The 21,715-nt window shown below is 39.0% G+C and overlaps 2 protein-coding genes across 6 annotated transcripts; one reads left to right on the top strand and one right to left on the bottom strand.

Annotated features, from left to right (window-relative positions):
* Positions 1-982: 982 nt before the first annotated feature.
* rragca (Ras-related GTP binding Ca) lies at positions 983-15,751 on the bottom strand. The gene is made up of 7 exons (XM_086311125.1): positions 15,354-15,751; positions 11,581-11,784; positions 10,508-10,707; positions 7,244-7,358; positions 5,800-5,942; positions 5,314-5,462; positions 983-2,844 (listed from the first exon to the last, which is right to left on the bottom strand). The coding sequence occupies exons 1-7, from the start codon at positions 15,534-15,536 to the stop codon at positions 2,690-2,692; spliced, it is 1,149 nt and encodes a 382-aa protein (XP_086167251.1). The 5' UTR covers positions 15,537-15,751; the 3' UTR covers positions 983-2,689.
* Positions 14,611-19,142, top strand: LOC147318927 (c-Myc-binding protein-like). 5 transcript variants are annotated; one of them, XM_086311126.1, is made up of 5 exons: positions 14,611-14,767; positions 17,132-17,207; positions 17,737-17,785; positions 17,946-18,075; positions 19,024-19,142. In XM_086311126.1, the coding sequence occupies exons 1-5, from the start codon at positions 14,741-14,743 to the stop codon at positions 19,069-19,071; spliced, it is 330 nt and encodes a 109-aa protein (XP_086167252.1). In that variant the 5' UTR covers positions 14,611-14,740; the 3' UTR covers positions 19,072-19,142. The 5 variants fall into 5 exon arrangements, with proteins under 5 accessions (XP_086167252.1, XP_086167253.1, XP_086167256.1 ...); XM_086311127.1 differs by having other exon boundaries at positions 14,613-14,767; positions 17,135-17,207; XM_086311130.1 differs by lacking the exon at positions 14,611-14,767 and adding an exon at positions 16,546-16,728 and having other exon boundaries at positions 17,135-17,207.
* Positions 19,143-21,715: the final 2,573 nt, after the last annotated feature.

Here is a 21,715-nt window from a genome sequence, read left to right as displayed (position 1 = left end):
ACTTTGCTTTAATTCACCATCTTTCACAGTGTCACACTTTATATTCCTTGGCATGGGTAGGCTACATGTGGATGCATAATTTATCTCAAATTAGCGCCTATTTGAGTAAGAATCAAAGCAAGGCGGCTAAGGTTGGAGGAGAGCTTAAGGAACCGCAGGGAAACCATCGGCAGGATTAATGCGGGAGATTTTTATAAGAAATTACTGGCTTAATGAAGTGGATAAAAAAGCTGTCAGTGTTTTATTGCATCTAAATTGTGTGGAAGTGGTGTTTAGCTGTCTCGCCTACTCCCCACATAATGGGTCGTGACAGTAGCTGTGAGGCTTATTTAACTTAACTGGTGAATAACTTGCATGGTGAAGCTATTCACAGAGTTGTTTTTATATGCACTAAACCAGAAAGGGGGGGGTCTTTCTCCACTCATTATTATGCCATCTGAACAACAGCCAACTTTAAGAAAACTGACAATTAACAGTCTGTCTTGTTTTATATTGGAGTAGTTTTGTTGAGCAAATAAATGTTAAAATCGGTTATTTGGCATTTTAACATGAAAACATTGAATTTTTAGAAATTGGATGCGAGTAAACACCTGCGTTTCCTCAATACTGAGTAATCCAATTTATTCTATTGTCATGCTCATAATGCAGAACCAATAAACGAAGCAGCAGTTCTCGCTGTTGTTATAGACGCTGGTGACATTTAACAAGCTGTATAATTCACCGCACAGGTGAAGCAATGAATGCACACTTTCTGTATTTTTAACAAGTATGAAAAAGACTTATTGGTCTTGGCAAAGAGAAAACTGAATATCATAATAGTGGAGAGGAGGCTTGGATGGTCCTGCAGCACCATCTTGTGTTTGTTTGCACTTTTGCATTAGATAGTGAAGAAAGGGTTGTCAAGCAGAATGCAGACATTTCCACACGTTGCAAGTTTCTCAAATATCTCTTTAGTCAACGAACTAATAAAAGCACAAGAACACACTTTAAATTTTCATTTATTTCACACAGTATAGCATCACATTACATGAAATCAATCATCCACCACAGTTCTGATGTGCAACAATGAAGCGGCGACTTATTCTCGGGTGACTAATGAAACAACTTCTCGGGCCAGTTTCAAGGAGCACCAGAATTACCTGAATAACTTTGCTGAATAAAACCAGGGGCACCTTCAAAGCTAGAACTTAGTTTTACTCAGAAAAGTTAGCTAGATAATGTGGTAATCCTGGTTCCTGAGTCAAATTCCCGATCTTTAGGTGCAACCGGTACGAGTTTTTACCTCTCAGTCCTGACAGAAGCAAACACAAACATACAGACATGAACAGTGCATTTCATTTTAATGGCGATTATAATAAAATTTGGTCTTTTTCTCCTACTTTAGCAGTTTGAGTTTCTTTGTTAATTCCATTTCCACTCTCCCCTTTTCAAAACAAGAAGCAATGTTTTGGTTGATAACAATTCAACTGAAAAAACACACTGATGTATGCATGCTTGGAGTAATGATTTGCTCTTGTGACTCCCGCTCATCAGGACTAAACTAAATCAGGTTGCTACATGGGTTAATAATTTTTGGCGGGACTGTGACTGAGTGGAAAAGCATGCAAGCATGCTGCAACCAGTCTGACAATCCTAAACCGTGAGTCCACCTGTTCATCAACCTTCCACCTCATTCATACTTAACAAATTTAATTAATTTTTTTCTTAAATTGTGGCATAGTGTAACTGGCTCCTATTCATTCATGGTGGCAGTGCTTTTGCAATGTGTATGTCCAAATTTCCAGTAAACTCCTTTTTCTATTCATCATAAAGTCAATCAGAAGCTGTTCCTCAGTGGAGCACAAGCACAGAAGAGTTATTTTCACTGAATGACAGGAGTTTAATCATGCTAAACTGCTCTTAGCTAAAAGGACATATATACGTTTTCTGTTAAGTTCCTTCACAATAACGCGCTTGGGATTTAATCAAAACCTTTCTCACACACACTCACACACACTCACTTTAACTGGACAACACAATCCCTTTTTAATCTGCTCACAAAACCTTATTTTCCCTTCACAAGTCAAACCAAAAGCAAGTTTTGGGCAGCATTCAGGTAAGGTGAGGTGAATGGTGGTGAGAGAAAAAGCTTGCACTACAGTCAAGCTTTATCTACATAAGGCCATCTCTGAACAGGTCCATCGTCTTTTTCAGCACAGAAGTGGTCGGGGTGGGTTCATCACGAGACAGAAGCCTCCAAACTAACAGTTTGTCCATATGAAGAGGTTATAACAGAGGGTTTTATTCCCCCACATCACATTGTTCATACAGAGGAAACAGCAGCTAATTATCACAGCCTTTGACTGCTTTAAGAAATCCAAAGAAAGATCCTGAACCTTTTCCTGTTCAGGTGCAGTTTAGTCTCTCGGCTTCCTCAAAGCTAACACAGTGCTTTGCATTTACCTGATGCCTGAATTTCCCTTCAATCGTCCATCTTGGCCTGACCCCTCTGTGCTCCACTGCTGCTCCCACACTCTTGGCTTGAGGCATTTCTCAGTGCTTTAAGTGCTGGGAGCATGGGATAGTGACTGGTGCGCTGGTGAGCCCCAGTTTTGTAGTCTTTTCTCTACAGGCTCCCGAGACCTTCCTAATCTTTCCTTTCCTCTTCCTTCTTGTTGCATCTTTTTGTTTTTTAATTTTGCATCAGCATCTAGATGGTGTTGCGTGGTGTGCCATTGAGTGCAACAGCCTTGGAGCAGGGTGAGCCCATTGCCTGTGGACCAGCTGAACGCGGAGTGGAAACTCCCACCTCGAAGACTTCATGGATAGCCTTCCGGAAACAGTGGAAGTTGTAGTCTATTAGTCCTGTGAAAGCGAAAAACAAAAAACTATGTTATTAAACAACTGATCAGTCCAATGACTGTTTGCTCACTTCCAATGAAATGAACTGGCACTAATTTTTTTAAATGGTAGTTATATTTTGATGACGAGGGAGAGAATATTAACAAAAAAAATCCACACTCTCCACCACCATGGGCAAGACCAAAGACCTGTCAAAGGACATGACAAGCAAGAACGTAGAGCTGCAAGGCTGGATACAAGACCATCAGCACGAAGCTTTGTGAGAAAGTGACAGCTGTTGGTACAGTTTTTTGGAAATTGAATAAAATCTAAAATCACTATGAATCGCCCTCCGTCTGGAGTTCTATGCAGGATTGGGGTGAGGATCATGAGAAAGGGGGTGGATCAGCCCAAAACTACATGGGAGGAGCATGTTAATCATCTGAACAGAGTTGGGATCACCAAGAACACCATTGGTAACACAGTATGCTGTAATAGATTCAAATCGTGCAGGACCAAAAATGTCCCCCTGCTCAAGAAGGCACATGAACAGGCCCATCTGAAGTTTATCAGTTGACATCTAAATGTCTCAAAGAAGGCTTGGGAGAAAGTGTTGTGGTCAGATGACACCAAAATTTACCTTGGCATCAACTTGAACTGCAGTGTTCGGAAGAAGAGAAATGTTGAATATATCCAAAGAACACCATCCTCACAGTCAAGCTTGGAGGTGGAAGTATTACGCTTTTTCTGTTTAGGGTACAGGCCAACTTCTCCACACTGAGGGCCCAATGGACAGGGCAAGATATAATGTTAGACAGGAACCTCCTCTCAGCCAGAACACTGAAGACGGGTCGTGGATGGCTCTTCCAGCATGACATGACCCAAAACATTGTCAACAACGTAGTGGCTAAAGTCCATTAAAGTCATAAAGTAGCCGAGCCAGTCTCCAGACTACAATACTGTAGAGGGAGCTGAAGCTTAGAGTTGCCAAACTGGAGTCTTGCTTTGGGATTCAAACAGTAGCAGTAACAGTGCTTCTGAAAGTCTACAAATCTATAGAATTGCCATATGCTACTGCCAATTATAAAGATTACTCTGGAAGCAGCACGTTTTCAACGAGTTCTGTATTTACAGCTTTACAATTTGATATAGATCCTCTGCTAAGGGAACATTTTATATGTGGACTTGTTGAGTAAATGTTACACTAACTCAAAACTCACTGAAATGTGCATGCATTCCCTTTGGTGATGCAGAAAATGTAAAAGTGTTTTTATAATTTATACTGCTGTTGGGATTTTAACAATTCGCAGCAAAATTTTCTGGCACAACTTCACCTGCTTCCAAGGTGCATGGAGAGGATGAAAGAATTCACAAAGCAGGAACTCCAGCAACACTTGAGGGAAGATGAACAACTTTAATAATTGACCAACGCGTTTCGGCTTGTGGCCTTCATCAGGGTCATTAGGGATTTTAACAATTAGCACACAGAACAAACAAAAAGAACAAGTATGCGATCGGTAAATTGAATTTAACTTTTATTCCCATGTGTCCTTTGTTAGGCTATGGGACAGTAACCTTTTAATGTTTAAATGTATGATGTTTAAAATTTCAGCGCTCTATTAATGCTCAGCATTAATCTCATCTCGTTTGCTGCAGTATTGCATTTTAATGTTAGATTTTTTTATGTTCCTTATAGATTCTTATCAGCATTTTAATATCATCTGATAATGTCTCTCATCAGAGTAGGTGACACTCACAGAACCTGAAGCACTCTGAGACAGGCAGAGAAAGCCCACAACCATAATGTGACATCCTGAGGTTTAGGCTTTGTCCAGCCAGCTGATGCAAAGAAAGCCCAGCTATGTTGAAGGTCCTTCATAGTACATCCCATAGCTTGTTTGAATACACAAACTGATCCAGGGCTAACATGCTATTAAATGATCAGGGTCTCAAATACAAATTACAAATTGATATCTTTTTCCTTTAGCACAACAGCTTTAGCTTAAAGTTTGTGATGGGACAAACTTTTAATTTCACTCAAGAATTCATCGACTGTGTTGAATTCTCAAGGAGACACACAATTAAGTATCAAAATAAACCCACTCTCCTACACTCTCCATAATATGGGGGAACAAACTGCAGATGGGCTCAGACAATCACAAGCCACAAAGATATTCACCCAAACTGCCATCCAGTATGTTGCTATTTAAATTAATTGTAAGTGGTGGATCTCCTGTTTTTGGAGCTTGAAAGTCAATTACTGCTTCCTTTTATTACTCCCAACTTTGGCTATCTTTCTGTGTAATGTACTTCAGTGCATGATAACATCCAGGTTTACAAATTTCACTCCATCTGTACACATGCAGACACACACTAATACTGCACTGATAAACAAAGTGAAAGAAAACATGAAGACATTTGACACAAGCCAAAACCATTAACCAAATTAAGCCGAGTGAGCAGCAGAGGATCACAGGTCATCTGACAGCTTACCTTTGCGCTCGAAGCTCTCTTCTCGCAGGATGCAGACAAGGGCCAGGAACTTTGTGACCTCTTTCAGGTACAGCACAGTGGTGTTGTTGAGCTTGATGATGGCCATGGACTCCTTGTCATAGGCACTGCCGCTGCCATCCTCCTTCAGACTAGTGAAACACAACAAAACACTGTAACATTCAAAGAGGAAATGGGAAATAAACTGCAGCTTGTCTATGAGGTTATTAATTGTGCATAAATTAAGTCGTGCTTCAATGAAAGCACCCTCAGACAGCACGTGGGTGAACTCCGTCTCTTAAAGGCTTAAAAGATTTCAAAAGATTCAAGCAAATATGACGGTAGTTATTATTATGCAAATGAATACAGAAAGTTAATATAAAATTAACTTTGTAGACACCACTGACCAAAATTATGTTTATCAAATCATGGAGCACTCATTACTCAACTCTGACCTCTTTTGGTGCATCACTAAAGCACAAAACTCACCCATAGATGCAGGAGACATCGATAACCACATCAATCATATCACAGCACAGTTCATAGGACTGCATGTCCACAGGAGAGCTGTCTGTGGCGATGTAGATCTTACTGACCACGTCAAATAGAAAGGCCTTCTCTATCCCTGAATTCTGTCACCAACAAGAAGACAGACAGAAAAAAGAGGCAGTCAAAAGTGTAATATGGTAAAGAAACAGGAAGCTACTTCCTGTTACAATTAATGTCTGGTAGCAGATCCCTTACTGAGAGAATAAACTAAGTTACAGTTTGTTTGTTTTTTTACAAAGGCTGCAAAAAAAACCCAAAAAAACCAAACAAAACAAAAATCAGATTTTTGATTTGTGTATGATCAGGCTGTAAAATTCAAAAGTTTTTTTTAATGGTCTAAAAGCCTGAAATAGCAAAATAATATAAAGCAAAGAAAATGAGCAGACTCTGAAATGTCATGAGAATAAATGTTTTTTTTTTTTTTAAATAAAAAATTAATATATTTATGAGAACATTATGAATACAAAATGAATGGGAAATGAGCAAGTTGTGGCTTTTTTCGTCATTTTATCGTGTATTATAACATATATACACAATCAGATCTCACAGTAACTCAGGTATGAAGACAATGTGTCATAAGAGCAAGCTAAAGTCAATGCTTTATACTTAAAGCCTTTACATGTGAAGACAACTGTCAACTCATAACACAACAAGCTTAAACTGATGCAGTCTAATACAACTGTAAAATAAATCCTGCATTTATTTATATTTATTTATATATATATATATATATATATATATATATATATATATATATATATATATATATATATATATATATATATATATATATATATATATATATATATATATATATATATATATATATTTTTTTTTTTTTTTTTTTTTTTTTTTTTTTTTTTTAAAAAGGCAAAAAGTTATTAAAGCTGTTTTGAAGATGCTGCCAATTTAAATTTACAATAACTTTGGAGCATTTTGTTTGTTTTTGTTTACATGTTTTTCATATAAGTAAAGAGGCAAGTAACTGTTAGTTAGCCAAACCTCATCCAAAATAAACTAGGCAAACTAAATATGAACTTGTTTACTGAATGTACTGCCTTGATACAGTAAATCTTACCAAACCAGTTAGTACATTTAAGGAAGAAACAGCTGTTCTCCACTCAAAAGTCATACCCTGAGATAAAACAGTTAAAAGTTACAGAGCGACTACTACTACCAGTGTGGGACAAAGTAGCATTACAACTGAGGATCACAAACATCTTCAGAAAAGGCTGTAGGGACAGTGGAGGAACTGCCAACACTAATGTGGCTTCCGTGCTGGCAATGACTCACGCCATGAACGCTGTCACACATAAATCACTCCATCAGTGACAAAGTTGCAAGAGAATTCTTATGCATAAAGGATTGGTTTTTGTGTGCTTACAGAAATGAAGATATTTAGGAGGTTCTCCAAGGTGGGGAGCTGTGGGATGAGCTTCTGCACCACTTTGCTGAAGGCTTCAAAGATTGAGTGGTCATAAATACTCGTCAAGTAAAAGCTGAATGATGAAGAAAAAAAAAAAGGAAGCATATAAGCTGTTACAAGTAGGAAACACTTCTCACTTCCTCAAAATGCATATGAAACCAGGTAAAAATACATAGAGTCACAAGATCACATGACAAACAGTTGCAGAATTGTAGAAAAGAGATGTGAATCAAAGCATTAAAGCCTGATTCAGACAAAAGCACAAGGATAAAAACTTAATGCTAACTTGGCAAAAAAATTCCGACAAATAAAAAAAACAAAACAGTCTTCATAAGGCTGCTGAAAACTAGGCACACATGACTTATAGACATTGGTTAGTGAGATGTATAAATAAAAAGTTTGTGTCTGAGAAAACAGTGGTGTGAGCCAAATGGAAGTGTCTGCATACACTTGGCAGGAGCTCAACTTCACAATGTATTACGGTGAAGAAAGCACCAGAGGCAGAGATCCACTATATATCCAGGACCGCTCAGGCTGTCTAACCGGAATAAACAACAATCTCACTCCACATAAAACACCCCACAGTGTGCCAACACAGTCCTAAAAATCAACAGTAAAGCTGCTGCAGAGCTGCCCAGGCTTAACCCCGACAGACTGTTTAATGTGCTACACAACACATTTAGACTTCTTATACAGTGTGTCGGAGCAAAGGCTGCAATTAACATTAACTCATCTTATTAGAGCTGCAACATAAATTTCAGTATCTAGTAATTCTGGACTAGTTTAACTCTAGAAAATATCACAAAAATGAATCATGTGGTAGCCATTTGAAACAATGCATGTCTAAGACACTTTGGCCTTGACTTTACTTTTCAAATTAAGAAGTTGCGATACATTTTTATACTGTCTGACAAAATGTCTATTCACCTCCACAGATCTATGACCAAAGTAAACCCTTTCCTGACAAGTTTAGTCTTAAACACTACTTTCAAATCTTAATGAATACAACATATTGTTCACTTTGTAAATGATGATGATGATGATGAGAGATTAGATAGCCTTTATTTGTCAGTTGCAGTTGCCCAAAAAAAATACAGACAAGCAACATGGGAGAGTATTCCAGTGTGTACAGCTGATCTGGGACCGCTGCAATCTTCGATTGCGCCTCCAGCTGATCCGGTGTCCACATCGGATGGGAGGTAAGCATGGGAGGAGGCGTTGGATCCGGGGTAGGGAGGGTGTTTCGTGTGTGTGCATGTGTGTATCCTGTGTTCAGCTAAGAGAAAGCGTCACCACGCCCAGTTAAGCGTCAGTCAACAGTTTCCAGTGGACCCAGGTGGCCTTGAAGGAGGGACAAAGAGTTCCGTCAACAATCCTGTTATCATGGGAAGAATTTGTTGTTCCAGTCAGCTTCAACTTTGGCAAGCCTTCAGCTGGCGCCAGGGGGGCCACATGAGTGAAGATCGTGAATGTTTGGGTTTAGTGCGAACAACTGCATCCAACTTTTACAGTTGGTCTAATGTCCATCACTGGTCACCAGTTCTGTCCATTCCCGTTGTTCTTCTCCAAGATCTTATCCATATTGCGTTCAAAACACAGTCTGAGTACAGCCCTGCCAATCGTCTATCATATCGGCCAGCCTTATGGGATTTTGAACAGCTGTAGCTGCTTCTTGTTCTTCGATAAGCCAGGTCAAAGCCAGCTCCAATCAGCCAGAACTCTGTTATCATGGTTCCAAATTGGTAGATGTTGTTCATTGTCCTCCATCGAGAGTGTCGCTAGACACGACGCAACCGACCATCGAGTATCCGGCAGCAAACGTCTCCGCAGGACAATCGGGCTCTCCCAAGCCTAGCAGGGTGTCAATTCCATTACAGGACCAGTTGATCAAATCCATAATTCTTTAGGTTTTAGAGAACAAGACTGGGAAACTCTTTGAGGGTTAGAGTTAGACGAGACTAGACAAACACATATGATGGTCCCTATTAGAATCAAAAGCAGAAGTACTTAAAGTATCAAATGTCCATGTTTGTTTAGTTACTTTTACCTCCTCTTGTTTCAAAATGGTAGGATGAGTATAGCCAAAACAAGTAACTTGAGGCTTCAAAAGATGAATTTACTATGATGGTGAATTTTTGACACCAACCACACATCAAAACAAACCAAATAAAGAATTTAAAAAAACTGAAGCCATGACATCCATTGTGCGAAATGGCAAAGTATTAATAGCATTCTATGACAAAATTTAAGATCATTTCTTCAATCTAAAGACTACTAAATGAACATATTTAGTCCTCAGGCTATATAAAAGTTAAAACTTTTAGCATTTATATCAGAAAACAAACAAACCATGGTGTGCTATGTGCACACAAAGATGAACCAAACAGCAGATGTGTACTTTGGCTTTCTTTCTGCATCTCAAGTTTTTCTGCCCTTTGGAGCCTTAATCACAACAGCTCTGATAGCTGTGGCAGAGGCCACTCTTGCTTCATTAAGAGGTCAAAGAGGAATCTCACAGGAACACTAAAACTATGCAGACAATGTTGAAGACACAGACTACTGGATATATAATGACGGAAACAGAAGCTACTTTTAGGCCTTATTATTAGCAACAACACCAATTACCAAATGACATTAATAAAAACAACCATCCCAATGGCTTTTCTACTGCAATTATTGAAAAAGGGAAAAACAAACAAAAAGCCACTCTGATTGAAGCAAGAACACTTTACCAAAAAATCCAAAAACTATTTTATACCATACTCTTAAACCATTTTTATCAAATAGGATGAGTGGGGCCAAGTATAAAACGTTTGTGGAAGAGGTTAAAACATCTCTCAGTCTCATGTGTCATTACCAGTCAGTGAGGTTGTCTTTTTGTGTCTGCACTGACTTGTATTTACTCATGTCTGTTTACGACAACGTGATTACGGATGTTAAAACTGTCTTGAATAAAGCCAGTTTTGTTGAGAGACTATGCTTTGTCTGAGAGATTTGGAGTAAGCGATTAACTGCTGTACCAACTTATTAATGGCCATATAAGCTGTGGCTTGTTTTCTTGATTAGTTAAATCTGTTAACAGTAGAGTTATTGTATTGCATTATTGAGTGTGTGAAACTTTGTTTGCTGAAAATCAAATATAAAACAGGATGGATGTCTTCCCCCCCCCCCCCCTTATTCTGGCTTTTACAGATGATAAAAATAATCACAAGTTAATCGTACCTGAGATGCAGCTTCTCTAAACTGGCATCTACCAGATCATCATTGGCTCTCTGATGGATGTCTCTTTGGGTTTCGATCTTGTGATCGTCTGACAAGCCGTCAACTTTGTGGATAAACACCTCGAAGTTTATCTCTGGATTGACCCTGTAGGCCCGCGACACAGTGAGATGAAGCCTACTCAGAGCCTCCACATAATCATCCTATAACAAAGAAGATGACACAAAAACAGGCATGTTCACAAAGTGAATCTAAAACGAGATTTAAAGCATAATCTGCTGTTCTGGACACAAAACCAGAAACAACATGTAGCATAGAATATTTAACAATTTTAATACTACCATGCTGCTTTATTCTTACAGAACACTACATCCATAATCTGCTCTTTTTTTAACCTTAAAAACTTTATGAGAAAAAATTTTAATGTAGTAAGAGTGTATATAATATCCAACAATGTCCTTCAAAAAAAAAGAAAAAAAAAAAGAAAAAAAAGTTATCACAGTGACATAAACAGGAAAATCAAGATGTGCTTCTTCTTAAAGAAGTGAGAATGACAGTCTTGTGAGCTAAGCCCAACATAATTATTAGCTGTCACTTCAGATAACATGGAGGAGTACATTCTCATCAGTTTAAAGTGAGGTTTGAGGAAATGCACCTCTGCCTCGCCTCCCAAAACAGCAAAAGGAAAACAGCTCTCCTCTCATATCACTGTGTGACCAACTGCTGAAGCAAATTGAATCTGATGCACCTTGAGCACAAATAAAGCCATGCAATCAGATGAGCTGTGGCTTATATCGCAGCTGAGATTACTTCTTGAAAGCACTCAGAGTCATGTGGACAGCGCAGGCATAAAAGCCGTGGCATGTAATTGTCTTTTATTCAAGCCACTCTGGCTGTTCATCAGCCAGCTCATTCTTCAGTGCTGAAATGGGTGTATACTTGGATACCTGTTTTCTTCTTCTGTACAGTTTCATCTTAATAAAAATGTAAGTGGTCGTGATTCTGAAAGCGGTCTGATTTTGCACTTCTACACTTTATCTTATCAAACAATTCTTCCTCTTTTTTTTTCTCTTCACCTGAGCATCAATAACAAATATCAGAGCCCCGGTTCCTCTGAAGATCATCTCGTAGTCGAAGGTGGGGTCAAAGAAGTCGACCTGGCCGGGGAAGTCCCAGATCTGGAAGTTGACAAAAGAGCTACTGGAGATGTCATCCTTGTAGATCTTGTTGGTGCTCTCCAGAAACAAGGTCTCATTGGGAGACATTTTGTGAAATACCACCTGAAATGAAAATTGATGCCATGTTTCAGTTGAATAAATACAAACAGAGTCTAAAGTGAGGAACCGGATTTACGTTAATTAAATTTAGTGGGGAAAACTGGTATATGATGACACTCAGCAAACAGTGGGATTATGAGAAATTGCACTTTTGTAAGAGGGTCACTGAAACTTTAATATAGCAGTGACTACAAATCTGTGGTAATTCTGACACTAGCTGCTGGGAAAAAAAATGCATCTGTCTGTTCTCGTTACTTCATCTTTATTTATTGGAAATACTGGGGACAGAGGACACAGCGCTAATCATTGTAGTCACTAGACAAACATGCGCTTCTTCAAATTTTCAATACTGCAATCAATTCTTAACTGCCACTGACATAACAAGTATGTTTTTCTTAAATCAAGAGTGTTGGATATCAATTTAGTTTTATTACAATTCTTTATTTCTAAAGTCTAGTTTTTATTTTTATATTAAATAAATACTTCAATAAAAACTGGGGAGCTAGATCATTTGGAAGGGGCTCACATACGAGCTGGTACTCCTCCACACTGAAAGGAGGGACTTTGGTGATTTGAGAATCTGACTAAGATGCCTTGTTACTCCTAGACGAGTAATTTCAGGTATGTCCTACCAAAAGGAGACCCTGGGCAGATTCATGGAGATTTGATATGTTTAAACTGAGATGGTTGTCCTCACGGAAGAGTTTGAGGAGGTGGCCATAAAGAGGGGGTCTAACAGATGTGTAAATAAAAAAATTTCAGTATAATAACCTTGTTAACTTTTGTTGCGGGTGTGAATTTAAACAGACTTGAAGTCATCCAGCAACGTTTTAAGTCCGATGACCGTACATTTGTATGTGTGAAGACACGTGTAAGGTTTTCTTCACTTGTGGTTTACAAATGGCTGTTCCATAATCCCATTATTAAAATATTGCAGTCATGTGAAAGATTATCACAATAGTGCTGTAATTTGCTTTATAGTGTTACTCTAGCACAAGGATATCATCCAGGCATCACATGTAGAACAAGAGGGAAAAGGGCAAAACACTGCAGACTCAGATCCATTGCAACACGTCATTCTCGTCAGCATTTTTCAGCTTTTCACGCTGCGGAAAGTAAAGTGGCTGCTGTACATTGAACTGAAGTTAACAATTAATGAGAGGAAGGCTTAACAAATAGGGTAGAAAACGAAAACTCTGTATATTTTATTATTATTATTATTTTATTTTTTTACTATTTAATTTGTAAAAATGTGTACACACACACACACACACAGGAAAATATTTAGTATACACATCCAGAAATGCATACACTATTATATATTGTACATATATTTATTAGTTTCAGGTTGGCCATTCTTGTATTTTGCTCGTTTGTGTTGTTGTGTTTGCACATCTCTGTTGCTTGTGGGGCTCGCACACAAGAATTTCACTCGCATGTGCTGTGCCAGTGTGCCTGCACATGTGATGTGACAATAAAAAGTGATTTGATTTGATTTGATTTGAGATGTATTGGACGTGTGATGTGGTAGGAGTATTTGCTCCCCTGCTGGCATTTTAAATCAATGTGTCGTCCACTGAGGTCACCGGCCGATGAACCAGCAAAAATCCAAATCACATGATTCTCGGGCCCAGTTGGCAGCTTACATCGAAATGTTAATCTTCGACTTGAGGGTGTATGGATTATAGCAAACACAGTGCAAGTGCACATATATGCACTGGCACAGAAGTGTGCTTCGTCACAAGAAAGTTTCTCCATGCACTTTCTGTAGGTTAGGTTTGCAGCACGTCAAGCTATATGCAGTCTTTTCATACTTCCCCCTTGGATTTGAACATAAATAATAAAATATCATAGAAGGGTCAACTACGTCTAATCTATTATTAAACAACAGTGCAACAACAGTGAAAGTGGCAGGCCAAGAAACATATTCTGAGCAGCCTATAGATGAAATATGAAATAAAGACTAGAAAAAGGGAAAAAAAAATAGAAAAAGTGGAACCAGCCTTGAGGGTTTGCTGCATGACAGGTGGTTGTGGTCATTTGATTATTTACAGTTACAATTCCATACTTTGGGGAATTAACAAAATTAACTGAGACTCAGTTTCTGGACTTTTTTAAAGAATCTTATCATTCCGCCTTATACTGTGCCTATTTTTAATTATGTTGTAGTTAACTGGATTACTAGTAATGAACTTTTTTTAAAATTATTATTCTTTACATATATTAACTTTTTTAAAAACTTTTTTTCCTGTTTTCTTTTAAGGAAACAGCAAGTCATCTGCCTCCGCCTGAGCCCATCCCTAGCACCAACCCACAATATCTACAAGTCCCTTTTCTGTTATCCACACTCCTGCTTTTCCTTCTCTCTCACTGCCTCCGAATGTGCCTTCCCCCTTTGCCAACAACTGCAAAGTTTCCACAGGCGTTGGTGGCTTGTTGCCTCTGCCATAACTTGTAATATCAACTTTTTTTGGCTCCAGGCTTACAGCAGTCACCAAAGCTGACAGAGGTTTTGCCTTCATATTAAATGTCATCTACACTCATACAGGGTTTTACTTTGTGGGGTGAGGGTGGCGTTTCCCTGCATTTAGCTAGCAAAAAGTCTGTGTTAATCATCATCCATAGATTTAAGTATCTTTGGCCATTTAAAAAAAATAAAAATAAATAAATCAAAAATGCATTTCAAACTTAAGCAAATTAAGCATCACTTTTTAAAAACATTTTATAGACAGTCATTAATATGCTTTAATGGAAGGCCAAAACTGCTTATGAAATTAATAATTAGGAATTCAGGTGAAAACACAGGTGCCGCTGGTCATAGCAATCTCAGAGCAGCTACTGAGGTCATCTCCTAACAAGGAGCTGTGTCACTATACGGCGGGCTTAATTTCCTTGAGCATACTGGAGTTCTGGCTGTTCCTGATTTTTTGAGAGTGTGGGAGCGTCTGAATAGTCCATCATGCACAGGGGCAGTTACTGGAGGGGGGTAAGTAGCGGCCGAACAATTTTTTTATCCCTCTTTCTGAGATAAAATGGGTACGACTCAGGTAAAGAGGCCTTGCACGTGCTGCACTGATTTAAAAAGTGTTATGGCTTGCAGACCGAAAGGTGTGGTCGCTCTGATATCATGTGAAAGGCACACTCCAAATCTATACCGCACAGTTGGGTGGGACTGACATAGACTTTCTTTTCTGTTTTTTGTTTGCATGTCGGATAAGTTGTTAACCAAACAGTCACATGCTGCATGTACACACGCACCATTAAAGATGCACCGAGCGCCTCTGTTCAGCTGGTTAATAATTCACTCCTGCGGACACACCGGTGTTAGTTCACACAGATAACCAAGTGACCATTAGCTTTCTACAAATTTTCTTTATTATGACTATTATTGTTATTATTTCTTCAATTCTTACGTAGCTGAGCACGCCGTCAGCTGACTGATAACCGTCATCGCTCGCGACATGCTAACCCAACTCGGTAGCTATTTTGGCTAACGTCCCGTTTATACTCGCGTGAGGCTGAGGCAGGCGGCGCTCGCCTCGGAAGGCTAACAGTTTAACATCTCCGCCTACCTTCTGTATCGACGATTTGCCGCTTCTCCTCAGGCCCATAAGCAGGATCCTGGGTTTGCTGTCGGACGGTGCCGGGCTGTCCTCGATGTCGGCCTCCTCTTCACCATAACCGAAATCTTTGGGAAACGAGTCCGCAACCCCGTAGCTGTCAGACAGCTGTTCCACCTCGTACTGAATCGACATTTTGTCCTAAGCACGGTCGCTTCCCCCCTTATTCCCCCCGTTTACTTTGTCGGTTAGTTGTTTGTTTGTAGCGGGCCGTTGGTAGGCACCATGAAGTAACGTCACCCGATGGAGATAGTTTGTCAATAACGCCTGAGCCACTTGGAAACGCAGAGCGTGATCCCACACATTTCCTTAGGATTTCCTCTCGCCCTGAAAAAAAACCTCACCATTTAGTCCCGCCCTTTGATTCTGATTCGCTGCTTTGGTTACAATTCGACAGGTGATTGGCCGAGCAGCCTGCCACTTTAATGAGGTTCACCGCTGTCACCTGACTAGTACTCGGACTTGTTTTATGAACTGTCGCTCGAAAGAGGAGAAAATAAAACCTTTCATTTTTTTAAATGAGCTATTTTAAACCACCTAGAGTATTTTTTTTTTGTGGACTAAAATAATAGTCACAAATGATCTTGGGTTAAAAGGGAACATTTAATGAAGACGAACCAAACAGAGTGTGTTATAGTGTTATTCTGTGTTGTTACCAGCAGATGGAAGCAGGCGCCTACTACAGTGAAGCAAAGGCTTTCATGAGCCTTCTGAAATGTAGGAATTATTTCTTTCCGCAATTGCAGGACAGATTAAATAATCCATGTTGAGTAAATAAATCCATTGTTGTGTAAATTATATTGCCTATGCAATGCCGCATAGCATACGGCAACTACAATAACTTAAAAAGTGTACCTAGTGTATCTGTATAAAAACTGCCTGAGCTGGACACACCTAATTTTTTGATGGTTTATTATTTATTATTGTTCCTAAACACAATGATATTATTTTGTTGTTGTTTTGTTTAGCAGTTTTGACGCATTATTTGCCCTCCAATCGCAGAATGGCCTAAGAGTGCAATTTTAAGTGCTTTGTAAAAGAGGGAAAACAACAGAAATGGAGATATGTAAGAATTTATCACTGGTTTCGTGACGAGGAACCTTTGCACGTTCTTATATTCCCGAGGAGCTCCTGAATGCAGCTTTGACTCTGCGGAGCAGTTGGTTGAGCGAAGAAGATAAACGAAAGTAAACTTTTACCGACCCGGCCGGCGGTGTACCTGATTCTCAAAGTTAGGTGCTCCCATTTTAAGCGGAACGCTAAATATAGGAGCTGTCTACACGAAAAAGGCAGTTTTCTAACCGACATTACTATGGCACATTATAAAGTAAGCGCGTGTGCTGTCATTGTATTCATTTTACTCTGCTGTTTTTAAGAACCCGCTTCATGTCCTGTGTTTCAAGCACAGCTAAGCTAATGTTAGCAGGGAGGGAGGCTCATCGGGAGGTCGCCATCGCACCTGTGACGGCTTGTATTTGGGCTTTCTCGGTGATGGGGGTCTGCAAATGTTTGTGGGTAAACAGAGTTTGGAGAACGTAAATAAACTAGCTACGGCTACAAATTATACTTTCTTTATTACACCTTTGAAGTCCAGGGCATTAAATACGAGGGAATTACAAATAGTGAGAACACTCTTAATCATATTGGCCCACTCTAATAGGCAAGACGTGACAGCTTAAAGGTACTTTATGATTAGCTGGTAATAAAATGTCTTATTTTTCTTCCTCCAGCAGGGTCCAGACCCCAAGAGGGAACAGTTTAGGAGATACTTGGAGAAAGCTGGTGTTGTTGACAGTCTAACTAGTGGTAAGGTGCATTTCTTTTCTGTTAAAGTCATTATACTAGCTTTGGGAGCTATTCGCAAAGTATTGCAGAGCATAACTGAAAGCTAGACCCTCTTCTGACAGTGCTGCAAATTATTATCTGACACCAAGTAGCCTTGAGGGGAAACGTCGAAAACCTTTTCACCAGTGTCAGGCTTTTTAGTAAACACATCTTAAGAACATGGATTGATAGCTAATGTAATGTTGATAGAGAATGTAAGATATCAAACATACATTTTTTGCAGGATTTTCCACCTATTAAGAATTTTTGACTTGTTTTTCACTGTAAGAAATGGTGCTGAACTTCTCAAATTCATTAGATTATAATTTGAGTTAACGTAAATGCACAGTACAAGGACTTTGCTTGAGTAAACAGTCCAAATTTGCCATTTAACTCACGAATTATGTTATCAGAGGTCAAGTAAACAGAACTAAGAGTCCATCCAAGTATTTACTGACAGTCAGTGATAAGTAGAAAGTTTAACTCTTTTCTCTCCCCTCCTGGTCTTCAGTTCTAGTGTCGCTATATGAACAACAAGAAAAGCCCAACAACGCTTTGGAGTATCCTTCTAATTGCACAAGCTGATTCTGAACATTATGAGCCTGCAACATTATGATCTGTGTGTTGAGGTGAACCTTCAGCTGATATTTTCCCTCCCAGCTACAAGTCTGAACAGAAATTACACTCGCTGTAGATTCTTTAACTGGCTCCTTCTACCAGATTTGTCAAGCAGCAACTCGGTGCTGTTGGGCAGACTTCAGAAGATGCTGAGGCTCTGCAGCAGGAGGTGATTAATCTCAGGCAAAAGTGTGCACGCTTGGCAGGGGAAAATAAAGAGCTTAAAGCAAAGGTAAGCCTCCAGTGGTTTGTAAAAAGACTTTTTTTCTTCTTCTTTTTTTTTTTTTAAACCTCATTTAGATTTTAAGATTTTTGAAGCACAGTCATTATAATTAGACACAGAATGCAAAGAAGACATGGTGTCCTACAGCTGGCCAGAATAAATTAATGCCAAGATACCACAAGTTGAAATAAAAAGCAAAAAAATGTTGTGCAATGATTTCACAATACATCAGTACATAAGTTAATACAACACAAAAATAGATCTTTTAGTCTTCAATTATTCTAAAGTTCAGAGTACAAACTTTAACATGCACAAAAGTAGCGCGACATATCCAATATAACTTGAAATGAGACAAAGGGAGACAAAATGACCCCATGACCTTGGAGCAGTGTGTTCGATTGAAGCATTAACAAGTTTTAACCAGCGTTACAAATGTAAACGAGTGATACTTTCCTGAAAACATGCAGCTGATGCCTCCCAGTTTGTTGTTTGTTTTCAATATTTAACGTCATATTTGGGAAACTGTTTTGCTGGAAAAATTTGGATCATGCATAATTTTTCAATGTAATCTTTTCCATACATTCTTTCCGATACCAATCACATAATCTCCTGAAGTGCAATGAAAAGGAATTTGCTCAAAAACTCCTTGTGACTGTCTGGTAGTTTTGTTATGATGTAGTGTGTCCAGACTAGTAAGGACAAAAGAAGCAAACCTCAATCATGTACCACGTCCTACCTTTGTCGTGGTACAGCTCTATTCCGAGGCTTCTGGTATGAGTGTTGTATCGCTTCTCGTGGGTCAGTGTGTTGTCTGCCATGATGCTTTTTGATACCTGTCTGTAACAGTGTGTATTTATTTTTTTTATCTGACAGTCTGCATGGACACAAGGAGCTCCTGAAAGGCTTGTGAACTCGACTAATGTTGATGTTTGGGTTTTTTTTCTTCTGTCTCTCTAGCTCCAGCGTTATGAATCTGTACCTGAAGATGGAGGCACAGCTAACTAGACCCCAACCCAACAGCATTTTGTTTCTACGTTGCTATCACTTTAAAAATTGAATGCGAGACAACACTTAGGTGAAAACTAAACATTTTTATGTTGCTGTTTTGTCTTTTTTATAAATCTCAGTTTCTACTTTACTACTTTTGATTTAACTTATTTTGTACATGAATGTATATGTGTTGGTTTTTTTGGTTTATTTAGTCTTTAGTATAGCTTTATAGTAGAAACTGACTTTCAGCATGACGAGTGGGTTAGTAATAGACAGTAGTCATTAAGCTGTTTGTTTTACTTTCCTGTCTTGTTAAGAGGACACACACTGATCAATGTATGTGTGTTATTTACAAAAATCTGGTGTAGGTGCACAAAAATATATCACATCTAAAATAAAACATGGCCATGTAATCACTGTTTTTGTTTGTTTGTTTGTTTGTTTTTCCAATTTTAATCAATTTATTTACAGCAAACAATCAGTGAGTTCTGTAATGCAACAGAGTTACTGTGGTCATTTACAGCTTTGTAGGCTCATTAACACACATCCTCAATCACCCGCTGAAAGAAACCAGATATAAAACACATTAAAAAACAAACACCAAGCACAAAGACCTTGGGGACCAGAGCACATTAGGCTTTCTTCCACACTTAAAAACCTATTTCTCCAAGTGCATACAAAAACCAAAACTGTGAAACGGGCGAAGAAAACTGACAGTATTGTTTTTGTTCAGATAAGTGCTTATAGTAATGTGTCATTTGAGATTTAAAATCCAGTCCAGATGCTGTGAAACCTGAAATTACATTAGAAAACTTCCAATCAGATGTTCTTCTGTTTAACAAGATTTTTTCTGGAAATCCACAAATTAAACGACTGGTAGAGGAGGGTTTAAATGAATAAAACAGCCAAAGCACCGTTGTCACAGCTCACCTGTGTCTACCCAGTGCAGACATGTCTAAAGTTACTAAATAAATAAAAAATAATAAAAATAAAGCAGCTGGTGTAAAGTTTCTCAATGTAAAAGGAGCGCATTTATAGGCTGGACCACTGTGTCCTGTAATGATTTTTAGATTTGCAGATCTGAGATTCGTTTGTTGCTTCTGTTACCACTAATGTTTCGTAGTTGGAGGAAGCTATATCCTGAGCTCTAAAACTCCCTTTTAACAGGAAGAAACCTCCAGCAGAACCAGTCTCAGGGAGGGGCGGCCATCTGCCGCGACCAGTTGGAGTGAGGGGAGCTTTATTCTTCTGCCATCCCTTCTCTAGTATCCAGAGCCCATCAAGAGCGTGCCCCATAGAAACCAGAGAGGGAGAAGACCCAAAAATGGTCTGCAGCACCCAGTAGTGGATCTACTGCACCCAGGCTGCTTGGTATTGGAGAGAAAGTCAGCATGCTCATTGAGCCACACATGCTCGACTGCAGCCATAAGGGGAAGCACCCTAAAGACGAAGACAATGGTGAGCCAGATTTTTCCTATGGAAGTGGAATGGATATGCACCAGCTCTAAAATCCCCATGAGGAAGTTCCAGCCTCTCATCTTCACTGCCACGATGACTGATAGTAAGTCAATAACAGAGAGACAGTAACTAAATAAAAGCAAAGAAAATCTGCTGAATTAGTTCAAACAGCAACATTTGCAGCAGTATTTTAGACTAATGGTGCACAGTATAAATTTTTTTTGGGTAGTTAACAGTGGTATTGTCAAGATGTAATATATCTCAGCTTAACAAAATGAAATGTTAACAAGGAGAAAACATCACGTTTGCAGAAAGCTGCATTTCCAAAGATGATTTCAAGCATATGATGATTTGCTGAAGAGGGTTACGACCTGTCCAGAGATCACATCTGCCATATATTTGAAATCATCTTTGCTGTCCATTTTCTCCAAATGTGACATTTTATCCTTGGAAATGTTGACGTTTGGACTAATTCAGCAGATTTTCTTTGCTTTTACTTGGTTAATGTCTCTCTGTTATTGAATTACTATCAGTCATCGTGGCAGAGTGAAGCTGAGAGGCTGGAACTTCCTCTGGGGGGTTTTAGAGCTGGTGCATATTCATTCCACTTCCATAGGAAAATCTGTCTCACCATCCTCTTCGTCTTTCGGATGCTCGATGTCTGTAGGTGGATCGAGGATGCTGTGGGTTTTTGTTTTTTTAAATGAGTCTTTAATTTCTTTAAACATAAGAGTGCTGGCACAGATTCATATAGAGTGCCAAATGTAAGCAGAGTATCAAAAATATTGCACAAAACCAACCTGAGCCCTCTGCCCCAGCATCGTCGCATGACTGAGGGATAAATCAGACTGCTTTCCTCTAACTAAGAAACATCAGTGGTAACATGAGCAGCAGGCGAACCTGAGACCGGCAACTCTAAACTTCAGCAGTTTTCTGAATTGCACATCGATGTTGTCAGTGTGCTAATTTCCCAGATGTGCTTATTTCTACACATTACATTTAACCGCAACAATCAGGTGAGATTTAGCAATATTAGTCCCTGATCTGTCTTAATGCAACTTCTCCACATGTAGCAGAGCTTTAAAAAACACTAAAGTAATGCAATATTTATACTTTTAATTTTATTTGGGCTTATTTTTTTCAAACTTTTTCCCCCCGTTTCTGCATTTATTTCTATCAAAACTGCAACAAAAACATATTA

This window comes from Aulonocara sp. 'chitande type north' Nkhata Bay, linkage group LG11 (genome assembly GCF_057382095.1).
Source record: "Aulonocara sp. 'chitande type north' Nkhata Bay isolate Kocher_YH1m ecotype deep benthic linkage group LG11, A_spYH_male_GT1.1, whole genome shotgun sequence".
Lineage (NCBI taxonomy): Eukaryota > Metazoa > Chordata > Actinopteri > Cichliformes > Cichlidae > Aulonocara > Aulonocara sp. 'chitande type north' Nkhata Bay.
The sequence above is the reverse complement of the archived record's forward strand: the minus strand, read 5'-3'. Positions and strand labels throughout refer to the sequence as shown.